Source organism: Garra rufa, chromosome 24 (genome assembly GCF_049309525.1).
Source record: "Garra rufa chromosome 24, GarRuf1.0, whole genome shotgun sequence".
Lineage (NCBI taxonomy): Eukaryota > Metazoa > Chordata > Actinopteri > Cypriniformes > Cyprinidae > Garra > Garra rufa.
This window is the reverse complement of record NC_133384.1, coordinates 32,872,767-32,885,461: the sequence shown is the minus strand read 5'-3', so window position 1 is coordinate 32,885,461 and position 12,695 is coordinate 32,872,767. Positions and strand designations below refer to the sequence as shown.

At 29.7% G+C, this 12,695-nt stretch overlaps 1 protein-coding gene across 1 annotated transcript in view; it reads right to left on the bottom strand.

Moving 5' to 3' along the window:
* LOC141300493 (gamma-1-syntrophin-like) overlaps window positions 1-12,695 on the bottom strand; it is a 53,326-nt gene that overhangs the window by 19,512 nt on the left and 21,119 nt on the right. Inside the window, exons 4-12 of the mRNA XM_073830782.1 lie at window positions 12,038-12,094; window positions 11,890-11,947; window positions 11,754-11,797; window positions 9,734-9,775; window positions 9,429-9,531; window positions 9,221-9,303; window positions 7,576-7,706; window positions 7,023-7,152; window positions 249-287 (exon numbers count right to left, since the gene is read on the bottom strand). Of these exons, the coding sequence (XP_073686883.1) occupies window positions 249-287; window positions 7,023-7,152; window positions 7,576-7,706; window positions 9,221-9,303; window positions 9,429-9,531; window positions 9,734-9,775; window positions 11,754-11,797; window positions 11,890-11,947; window positions 12,038-12,094 (687 nt within the window). The remainder of the gene's footprint in view (window positions 1-248; window positions 288-7,022; window positions 7,153-7,575; window positions 7,707-9,220; window positions 9,304-9,428; window positions 9,532-9,733; window positions 9,776-11,753; window positions 11,798-11,889; window positions 11,948-12,037; window positions 12,095-12,695) is intronic.

Genomic DNA, 12,695 nt, shown 5'->3' with positions numbered 1-12,695 from the left:
GAGGCGTCGGGCGATTCAGAGAATCTCAATGCCCTGTGAACTTGACTCTTGGTTTTCTGCGGTGCACATGCGTCACGCCGCATGAAGAAGACTGGCTCTGACAGAAAACATCATTGTGGGGCTTCATTCAAGTGTGCTGACCAAGCCGCTCGCTCTTTCAGGGCTTTATCTGGATCTCTGCAGGCTTTCTGTCACTCTTTCAAGGTCCAATTCACACCTTCGTAACAAGTCTGATTCTCTTTTCTTACCTGCTGGTTTACTGGAAAGTTTCGATTGATCTTCTTCACCTGCAACAGAGATTTAACAGATCAGACTTCTGAAAATGTGCGTGCATAAAAATACATATTGAAAGAAATAGTTTATATTTAAAGGTCCCATATTGTACACATTTCTGGAGGTTTATTTTACTTGTTGATGTCCTTAAGAATATATATTTGCGGTATAAGTCCCAAAATCCATCTCAATATATTTTTACAGCTCCTTTTTTAGGAGCTCTGTCAAAAACAGGTTGATTTTGGCCCATCTAATTAATATTCTTGAGCCTCTCTTCTGATTGGCCTGCTGTTTTCTGAGTGGCGCACAGCCAGGCCAACCACAAGTAACTACGGTCATGTATGCTGTAGCCTAGCCCGGAGCCATAGAGAGAGCCTAGCCTGCTGATACTCAACAGGATATTTCAGAATGATCATTAATGTTTCGTACTTTTTCAAACACCGAATGCAGTAAGCTACGTAACTGTTGCTTTAGTAAAGCCCCTTTCACAATGCGCGCTGATTCTGGAAAATTACGGGAACGAGCGCTGTGTGAACAAAGGCCAGAACCATAAAGGCAGTGTTGTAGTGATGATGCACGTTACCCTGCGACTCTTCACGACGAAAAAATATTTGCAAAGTGGAATGAAGCAGCGATCAGGGAGCTCCTCACTATCAGCGCTGTAGCACAGATCCTTCATCAGGTTAGTTTCAGTTTAGTGAAATGCACGCGTCGCATTACACCTCACATCCAAATGTCACATGTTTTTACGGGTTGTGTGTAAAGCATGCACAGATTCCAGAAAACAACTGTGAATGAACCAAATTAAACAATTCTGGAACAAATCATGGGACACATTATCCGTGTATTTTCCGGAATGGCTGTGTGAAAGAGGCTGAAGTTGACGTGCCACTGGTCTCTTATATTAACATTGTTCGGAAGCCTGTGCAATGATGTGGTTTTGGCATCTATGGACTGAACAGGGTTTTCTCGACTTGTTTCCGTGTTGTTGTTGCTTAGCAACGGAATGGACACGATTTTCTCTGGGGGTTTCACAAAAGGAGGGTGGGACAGTGGTTGGTGCTCGGGGTGGTGACTGAAGGCGGTGACTGAGTAGATCGGACGTCACATCTTTGCGGAAGTCACAGTGGCTCGTGAAAATGAACAGCTACTTTAGGCAGGCTGTGTGCAGTTTACTGTGAATTGACTGTTTTGAAACTCATATGGTAGTTACATAGCCCCTAGACCTCAGTCTAGGAAATTTCGATTTTGACAATATGGGACCTTTAATGTCCTTAAAATATATATTATAAATATCTAAAAATATTTTTAAAGGTGATGTGTGCACTAAAAGAATTGCCAGATTAGATAAAAAAATGTTTACATAACATTTCAAATTAGCTTTATTTTTATATTTTCAGTTTTCATATTAATTGTAGTTTTTGTAATTTTGTTACATATATGTTGTTCATATTTATGTTCAGATTTAATGCATTTTTATTTCAGCAATTTTAGCATTTATTTGTGTAATTTAGTTATTTATTTATTTTGTCATTTAGTCATTTTAACTTATTTTATTTAATTTTTAATTAGGTTTATTTAGCTGCCAAGGCAACATTTCAACAAGTTAATCATAATATTTTACATTTTAATATTTTACATAATATTTTACACATGAAATGTTTAATAATATTTACATATTCTAAAATATATACTGAAATATATAAAATAATGTGTATATTATTTATTTATATAACATTTAATATATACACACACACACTAGTTTAAATATATTTCATATGGCTGTAATAACATAAATTTAAAATATATTTAAAGATAAAATGTGCAATATAATTAGATTATATAGTTAATTTTTAAATATGGATGTATTTTACAAATATATATTGAATTATTAAAAATAAATAAAAAACTTAAATGTACTTAAAAATATATTTAAACATTTCAATATATTAAATTTAATATTTATATACTTTTAAATATATTTTACAATCTTTTTAGTAATAATATATATTAAGTAAATATGTTAAGCATAACATATATAAAATTATAAAATATTAAAAGTAATAAATAGTTTAAATTTCTATTATTGTCTACTATGTCAATATATTATGTCATATATTTTTACATTTATTTTTAAATATGCATATATTTTACAAATATATATTGCATGATAAAATATTAATATTAAATATAAAACATGTACTTTTAAATAAATAGATTTAAATAATTCTACGTATATTTAATATTAATTTACCTTTAAATATATTTTGCATTTAAAGGATAACTATTGCCAAAATGCAACCTGGGCTGTTTTTTTTTTACTGTAAACGAGACAAACATATATCTAAAAGCATAATTACGACAAACGAGCCGTTTTTGAATAGTTATCCTTTAAGTTTATAACCATGGACATTTAAAATATTTAAAGATGATTTGTGGATTATAATTAAATAAAAAATAAATTAAAAAATAATGCTAAATGTATATATTTAAAAAAATATATATTAAATGATAAAATCTAAAAATATATATTTTTTATGAACAGCTTTAATTATTTCTTTATATTCTTTTTTTATATTTATATACTAATACATTTATTTTACATATGTTTAGAATAATATATATTTAAAATATATTTTAAAATGATGTGTCCATTATATTTTTTGGCATATTTATATATATATATATATATATATATATATATATATATATATATATATATATATATACATATACATATATATATATATATTTTTTTTTTTTTTTTTTTTCTAAATAAATAAATGTACTTAAATATTTCCATGTATTATACTTAAGATTTATAAAAATAAATAAATACATAATGAAAAATGTAAATATTTTAAATATATATATTTAATTATAAAATATGAAAAAATATATTTTCATGAATACGATTTAAATAATTCTACATATATATAATATTCATTTACCTTTAAATATATTTTGCATTTATGTTTATAATCATGTACATTTTAAATATATAAAGATGATTTGTGGTTTATATTTATTTAAATAAATAAATAATGCAAAATGTATATATTAAATTAAAAAATATATATTTATAAAATATATATTTATAAAATAAAAATATATTTTAAATAAAAATATATATATTAAAAAATATATATATTAAATTATAAAATCTAAAAATATATATTTTTATAAATAAATAGCTTTAATTATTTCTATATATTATTTTTATATTATTTAGTATTAAATTTATTTTACACTTGTTTAGAATAGTATATTCAAAGAATATGTGTCCATTATATTTTTTAAATATATATATTGAAATATGAATTAAATATAAATAATATTTTCTAAATAAATATTTCCATATATTATAGTTAATATTTACATACCTTTAAATATAGTTCATATTTATGTTTATGTTAACATATATTTAAAATACATTTCAATATAATATGTACACTACAAAGCAGACCCATGCATTTTGAAGTATGAAATCTGTGGAAATGCCTTGATTTCATAGCATTTTTTTCTACTTTTACATGTTACATTCATTCAGCAGATGCTTTTATTCAAAGTGACTTACAAATGAAAAACATCTTAAGTAATTATAAGTATAAATATTAAGACGTGGCTCCTTTAATAAACAGGTTTCATGAATCCTGTTCAATCGACATCCGATTTTCTAGGCATCTCAATCATAAATCCTAACAGAAGGCCAGCGAAGTACAGCAATCTGCTTCACAGATATAAAATAAAGCGTTCTGGTGATCACCGAATGACCTTTACAGTGTCTCAGGCCAATTATTCAAATAGCAGATAAAAGAACGGCATACATCTTGTGTGTTTCAGACCAACAGAGGTACTACTGTTCGTCCTGAGCCCAGGAGAATCGCTCCTGCTGAGAAAGCTTTATTCGAGATTAACATTCTCACTAGCTTCATTACCCACGTAACCCCGGCCAGTCTCCGCCGCCTCACAAATGACTCTAATCGTCCCATTTGAATGTGGAATAAGGTCTATTTTCCTCACAGGAAATGGACTGAAAGCTCATCCAGATGGTCCCTCAGCAGGATAATCCAAAGCAATGCTACACTACATTGTTGTGAGGAGCAAACTTATCATCTTCTTTGAGAGGATTTTTCGGCAAACGCTAAACACACTCAAAATAAATGAACGCAAGATGGAGGATGGATGATTTTTGTAGGGGGGTGCTTAAAAGCGAGTGATCTGGGCCACGAGGCACACGCTGCGCTCATTCGGTAATTAAGAGTGAAATCCTTCATTGTGTGGGAAATGCCATTTTAATGCCTTAATCTACTGCATTGAGGGGATTACAACACATGACCTGCCTGGCGAAAATGAAAATTTATGACGAATAGTTCACTGTCTTTTCGAATTACCTCCATCATTGAGGGTAAATGTAGTTTATCGTTGTCTGTTTGCTCAAATTGGTTCGGTACACTCTCTCCAGAGACAATGAAGCACTATAAATCAGCCAAGGTTGCACTGACACAGTTGCACAAAGATCATCCGGTCCAAACAAACTGCAGTACCTTGCGTTTTAGGTGTTTTTTTAACTTGTGGAGAAGCAATAGTGGAAGGCGGAATGGAAATGAAGGGAACAGAAGGAAGAAATGTCACGATTCATGCTGAATCACTGTAGGAGCATCATGACTGAATGTGTCAGAGAATGAGCGCTAGCCATTAAATCAGACTCCAGCGTTGTTAAAAAAAAACGTATATAAAAATTATTATATTGTGCTAAAAGACACAAAATCAAAAGGAAACAAATTTATGTTCATTTTTCAAATAGATTTTTAACTTAACCGGTAATTTAGTAAATGCTGATGATATTTGATTTTTTTTGTATTATTAAAAAAGCTAAATAAAACCAATAGTGTCTCTGTATATGATATAAATTTATATACAAATACACATGCACACACACACACACACACACACACACTATTGTTCAAAAGTTATATTATATATACAACAAAAACTTATATTTAGCAAGGATGCATTAAATGGATTCTATTCAATAAAGGAATACTCATTTTTTGTTTTATTTACATTTATAATAATCAGAAATGTTTCTTGAGCAGCAAATCAGCATATTAGAATGATGTTTTAAGGATCATGTGACTCTGAAGACTGGAGTAATGATTCTGAAAAGTATTCTTTGCATCACAACAATAAATTATATTTTTAAATATATTCAAATACAAAACAGCCATTTTAAATTGTAAATAATATTTCACAATATTTCTGTTTTTTACTGTAATTTTTTTATGAAATATATGCAGCCTTGGTGACCATAAAAGATTCTTTCAAAAACATAATAAAATCATACTGACTTCTAAATGCATTTAATAAATGCTGATAATATTTATATGTTCTATAATTAAAAAAATATAAATATATATATAAATATATATATATATATATATACACTACAGTTCAAAGGTTTGGGGTCAATAATATATCTATTATAATATATATATATATATATTTAATTTTATTGAAAGATTTTTTTTTTTCTTAATCAGCAAGTATGCATTAAATAAATCAATTATCATTCTATTCATCAAGGAATTCTGGAAAAAAATGTATTGCTGCTTCCACAAACATTAAATAACACAACTGTTTTCAATATGAATAATATGTTCCCCTTCAGTCGAATCACTTCGACGTTACATTGGGATCCCAATGTAACGTCTCCGTTCCCTCCTTCAGGGAACGAGGGTTACCTTCGTAACCTAGACGTTATGTAATTTAACCTTTATGTATTATAATGTGACTAACAAATGTATAGAGGGGTCCAAAAATCTGAAATCACACTGAAACTGAGATTTGCTTCTATGGAAGCATATTTCCGCCACTGAATAAAAAATAGAAAAATGTTATTGCAACTTTTTATCTTAAAATTTTGACTTTTTTTTCCCAGAATTGCATGATAATAACTCACAATTCTGACTTTTTTCTCAGAATTGTGAAATATAAAATCGCAATTGTGAGTTATAAAGTCAGAATTGTGAGATATAAACTTTAATTCTGAGAAATTAAGTCAGAATTGAATTGAGATATAAACTCGCAATTCTGACTTTTCTTGAAAATGCGAGTTTATGTCTCACAATTCAGATTTTTTTCTCACAAATGCGAGTTTATATCTTACAATTCTGACTTTTTTCTCGCAATTCTGACCTTTTTTCTTTGAATTGTGAGACAAACTCGCAATTGCGAGTTATAAAGTGCCATTTTGATGGGAACAAAAAATGTTGTCGTCTTAGAGTTTATATCTTACATTTCTGACTTAATAACCTGCAAATGCATGTTATAAAGTCACAACTGTGTTTATATCTCACAATTCCAACTTTATTTCTCAGAATTGCAAGTTTATTTCTCAGGCTATATATATTTAATGAAAAAAAAAACAGTAAAAACTACTAAAATATTGTAAAATATAATTACAATTTAAAATGGCTGTTTTGTATCTGAATATATTTAAAAATATAATTTATTCCTGTGATCAAAGCTGAATTTTCAGCATCATTACTCTTCACATTATTCCTCAGAAATCATTCTAATATGCTGATTTGCTGTTCAAGAAACGTCTAGGTTACGAAGGTAACCCAATGTGATCCCAATGTAACGTCGAAGTGATTCGACTGAAGGGGAACAGTATTTACAATCTAAGCAATCACCGTTTGTAAATTGCGACATTTTTAGCATGCTGAAACGGCATTTGTACTCACGTTGTGCTTGGTGAGAGCAGAAATGTTAGAAGCTATTGCTTGCAGCCAGTCGGTGCATTCGTCAGTACTGGGGCACTGAATTACCCCGCTGCACACCCCATCCACAGCGATGACTTGAAAGGCATTTTGCCTGGAGAAATTAGAAATACATACACTTGAGAGACATTCCACAAAATGCAAAAAGTACCTAACTAATGTCTAATTCTCCTTTCTCAATTCAAAGCAATTTAAAAAACAGATTGATTTAATTCAATCCAATTTAGGAGTTTTCAATTACGTTCCACTTGATCTGCAAAAAGGTCTCATTTCAAATAGCTTAACCTCATCAAAGTTTGCATTCGGTATTAAAGGTCTAATGTGGTTCATTTGGGAATGGCTGTGAATTAATATAACCCCTAAAACACTAATCAAGGAAAATCCTGTGTGACTAGAATACAAACAGAATTACCAGATGAAAGCAAGAGCAAAATACATCACATTAAGCGCTGGAAGTACTATCGAGTACAGGCAAACGAAACAGAGGCATTTCTTGTGCGGTTCCTGCTCAGCTCACCTGCAAATGTCAGTACCTGGGACGTACTGGGACAGACGTGCATGCAAGAGAGGGATGAGTCGAAGATCCACCCATCTCTTCTCCCAACACAACCCCGGAGACATCGGCCAAGACGAGCAAGACAATGTGTCCTGCCACAAACACAGAGATTACAGATAAAGATGACAGCTACAGTTCAGGGATAAGAGGGATCATACAAAATGCATGTTGTTTTTTATTTAGTACTGTCCTGAATAAGATATTTCACATAAAAGAGATTTACATAAAGTCCACAAGAGAAAATATTGGTTGAATTTATAAAAATTACCCTGTTCAAAAGTTTACATACGCTTGATTCTTAATACTGTGTTGTTACCTGAATGATCCACAGCTGTGTTTTTTTTTTGTTTGGTGATGGTTGTTCATGAGTCCCTTGTTTGTCCTGAACAGTTAAACTGTCGTTGTTCTTCAGAAAAATCCTTCAGGTCTCACAAATTCTTTGGTTTTTCAGCATTTTTGTGTATTTGAACCTTTAAACTAAAATTAAAATGAAAACTGAAATAAAATAAAAATGATAATATTACTAAAACAGAGAAATATAGATACTTATTTTAAAGTACATAATAAAATTACAAAAATTTAAACTGAAATTTAAATGAAAACTGGAAAAAAAGATAAAATAAACATTATTAAGTAAGTTTAATTTGTTGCTTTAAAGTTTTTAAATACGTTTTTAAAGTGCTAAAACTACTACAAAAAATAATAATAATTAGAAATACTAAAAAACAACTAATAAAAATGATCAAAGCACAAAACAAAATTACTAAAATTTCAACTAAATTAAAATAATAATATTATTAGGTACTAATTTTATTAAAACAGCAAAATATATATAAATCAAAGGTAAATAAATATTTAAAAGCCAAAAACGAATAAAAATGATGAAAGTACATCAAATTACTAATTACTAAAATTACTTATTAATTTAAAGTGAAATTGAAATATAAAAAGTATAAATTATAAAATAAGGTTTGTTTGTTATTTTGCACAAAATTACTAACATTTGAACTAAATTAAAATAAAAACTGAAAATATTTTTAATTAAAAATATTAATAAATACTATGGAAGTATATAAATAATACTAAAATAGCACAGATAAAAACAAATCATCTGTACATTGTTATAATAAAATATTTAAAAACATCGACTAATAAAAATGATAAAAGCACAAAAAAATATTAATCAAAATTTAAACTAAATTGAAATAATATTATCATTAATACTAATATTATTAAAACAGCAAAATAAAAATATGAAAATAAAACCTAAAAAGTGACAAAAGTATATAACAAAACTACTACAATTTTAACTAAAATTAAAATGAAAACTGAAATATAAAAATAAAAATCATAAAAAGTGTATATAAACTTGGGGGTCAGTTTGGGGTAATTTTTATAACTTAATCATTTTCTCTTGTGGACTATATGTAAACATCTTTTATGTGACATATCTTATTCAGGTCAGTACTAAATAAAAAATAACACACATTTTGTATGATCCCACTTAGTTTGTTAAAATAATTAACATTTTGTAGATTCTTGACCTCAACTGTAGATAGATAGATAGATAGATAGATAGATAGATAGATATTTTATAGACATTTACTGTGTTGTTGGGATGGTAGTTTAGATGCAGGCCGCTGTCACACAATGGAGACGATGTTCCACTGCTCTGGTCACTTGGTATACCTAAAAAAAATAAAAATAAAAAACGGGTAAAAAACAATGCTACTTCATTGTAAATTTCACTTTAAAAAACACTGTATAGGTTCTGTATTAACCGGTAAATGTAGCGAGTCCAAACACAGACATACATGAGCAGTCCTCACACAGCGGCAGTTTCAGAAATGCAGGCGTCCTCTTCAGGAAAGACACGGTTAGAGTCACTTCCTCACCTGCGTTTCGCAGAACCTGCACCTGAGACCCGAACACATGCTTATTAAAATGAAGGTGTTATTCATTTGGTTATAATTAATCAGGCTTTTAAAGGGTGAGTCAAAATCACTGACACGCATCTGTTAAAAGACTGAACACAGGGATAAAGAATACAATACCATTCATTGCTTTATAAAAACAGCATTGATTGAACTGAATTATTAGCCAAAAAAATAAAACTTACCACTTCTTCATGACGGTAACTCCTCACGTTAATGCCGTTTATCTAATGAGATCATTAGTAAAGGAGAAAAACATTGGTAAAAGAGTAGTAAGTGGAAGTTCTGAATAGATACTGATATTACGACAGCGTTTGAGTACTCAAAAAAGTCAAAATGTTTAGAGGAAAAAAGTCAGAATGTTTCAAGAATAAAGTCGGAATTTTGAGAATAAAGTCAGAATGTTTTGAGAATAAAGTCTAAATGTTTCGAGAATAAAATCAGAATTTTGAGAATAAAGTTGGAATGTTTCGAGAAAAAAGTTGGAATTTTGAGAATAAAGTCGGAATGTTTCGAGAAAAAAGTTGGAATTTTGAGAATAAAGTCGGAATGTTTCGAGAAAAAAGTTGGAATTTTGAGAATAAAGTCGGAATGTTTCGAGAATAAAGTCGAAATGTTTCAAGAAAAAAGTTGGAATTTTGAGAATAAAGTCAGAATGTTTCGAGAATAAAGTTGGAATTTTGAAAATAAAGTCGGAATGTTTCGAGAATAAAGTCGAAATGTTTCAAGAAAAAATTTGGAATTTTGAGAATAAAGTCAGAATGTTTCAAGAATAAAGTTGGAATTTTGAGAATAAAGTCGGAATGTTTTGAGAATAAAGTTGGAATTTTGAAAATAAAGTCAGAATGTTTCGAGAATAAAGTCGAAATGTTTCAAGAAAAAAGTTGGAATTTTGAGAATAAAGTCGGAATGTTTTGAGAATAAAGTTGGAATTTTGAAAATAAGGTTGGAATGTTTCGAGAATAAATTAGAAATGTTTCAAGAATTAAGTCTAAATGTTTCAAGAATAAAGTTAAAATGTTTCAAGAATAAAGCTGAAATTTCGATAATAAAGTCAAAATGTTTCAAGAATGTCTCAAAACATTTTGACTTTATTTTTATAATTTTTACTTTATTTTTATATTTTTAATTTTGTCAAAACATTTCGACTTTATTCTCGAAATATTTCAAATTTATTCTTGTAATTTCAACTGAAATATTTAGACTTTATTCTCATAATTTCAACTTTATTCTCAAAACACTTCGACTTTAATCTCAAAATATTTAGACTTAATTCTCATCATTCTGACTTTATTCTCAGAACATTTCCACTTTATTCTGGTAATTTCGACTTTATTCTCAAAATATTTTGTTATTTCTCGTAATTTAGAATATTACAACTTTAATCTTGTAATCTTTAATTTTTTTTATGTGGCACTAAAACGCTGTCATATTACATAAACTAACGTTACAAAAGTCTCACCAAGGCTGCATTTATTTGATCAAAAATGCAATAAAAGCAGTAATATTATTAAATATTATTACAATTTAAAATAACTGCTTTCTATGTTAACATATTTTAAAATGTAATTCATTTCTGTAATCAAAAGCTGAATTTTCAGCATCATTACTCCAGTCTTCAGTGTCACATGATCATTTAGAAATCATTCTAATATGCTGATTTGCTGTTTAAGAAACATTTCTAATTACCAATCATAAAAACAGTTGTTTAAAATGAATTATTAACACATATTTTCATGAATAGAAAGTTCTTTAGTAACATTGAAAATGTTTTTACTGCCACTTTTGACCAATTTAATGCATCCTTGCTGAATAAATAAATACTTTTGATCAGTAATATAATTTATAAATATTTGAATCATTTATAATTGCTCATAGCAAGTACATCCACCAGAGGCTTCCACAATATTATTAAGGATAAAAAAGTAGATTTTGCTAATTGTTATGAAAATACTATGGATATTACAAAGAATTCCCATATCTAAAACAAGCCCTTCATGTTCATAAAAATACATACATAATTCAGATTGAATGTATAATTAGAATAACATTGCTCCAAAATGACAACTCAAATTCCCATCAAAAACCAGACGCTCCCTAAACATCTGCTGAGTGAATCACATTAAGACACTGTGGGAGTTTTAAAGGGTCCCTAACAGAGAAATTATCTTAATCTTATAACCCCGTTTATGTATTCGTGCATACCTGGAGAATTCCATCTCCGATAAACAAAAGTCCGGAAAGTTCAGCTGCGAACGAAAAAAAAAACGTTAAAAGTGTAAACCAATAAACAACTTGTTATTTTGAGTGGGAGAGGAGAGAGAGTAAATAAACAGCCTACCCTTCTGTTCTTTTGATATTTTAGATATAACAACAGGGATCTTGTGTTCGGCACCACCCTATGAAAAAATGATAACACAAAGACTTTCAAAGTCTTGCGAAAAAAATTGTGAGAGTTGAGTGAAAGCTGCGAGAAACTGCGCGATCACCTTGATGCTCAAACCAAATCCTCCGATTGTCTGCCGACGGATCGTCACTGTTCTTTCCTGTAAGGAATCAAAGGAAACACGTCACTTTCATGCCACGCCGTGTCTTTGAGTTGAGAAAGACAGGTAGTTTACGTTTCAGTTCAGTTTGGTTCATGAAACTGAGAAGGTCCTTAATTAATTTTAATTGCCTGCTTTTCATGTAGATTTCCCAAGGGAAAAGACGGCACCATGCCAACAATGCCGGTAACTTAATTAAAGGGCAGTGAATACAACATGATCTGTCTGTTCAAACCGGCGTTAAAGCGGCTGTCTGCTGTAATGACAATGATAGATGCAACACAATGGTCAAAATATTCTGCCGCAAATGCCTGTGAAACACGCACTTGGCAGTTTCATTCTGTTTCAGACAATGACGTTGAAACAAAGGGGCACAGGTTAACTGGATTAAGTATGAAATCATTCAAAGCACATTCCTACATGTGTGATGACACATTCCAGAGCTGAATAATGACTCAGAGTTGTTCTTTTCTTGCGGCAAGATATTTTGAGGTAACGCCTCGGGCTATGGATTTATATCCTCAGCGGCACACAAATATTTCAATGAAATGAACTCCGATAAAACTCACAGCTGTAATTAGCATGTTATTAAGGCTGTGAA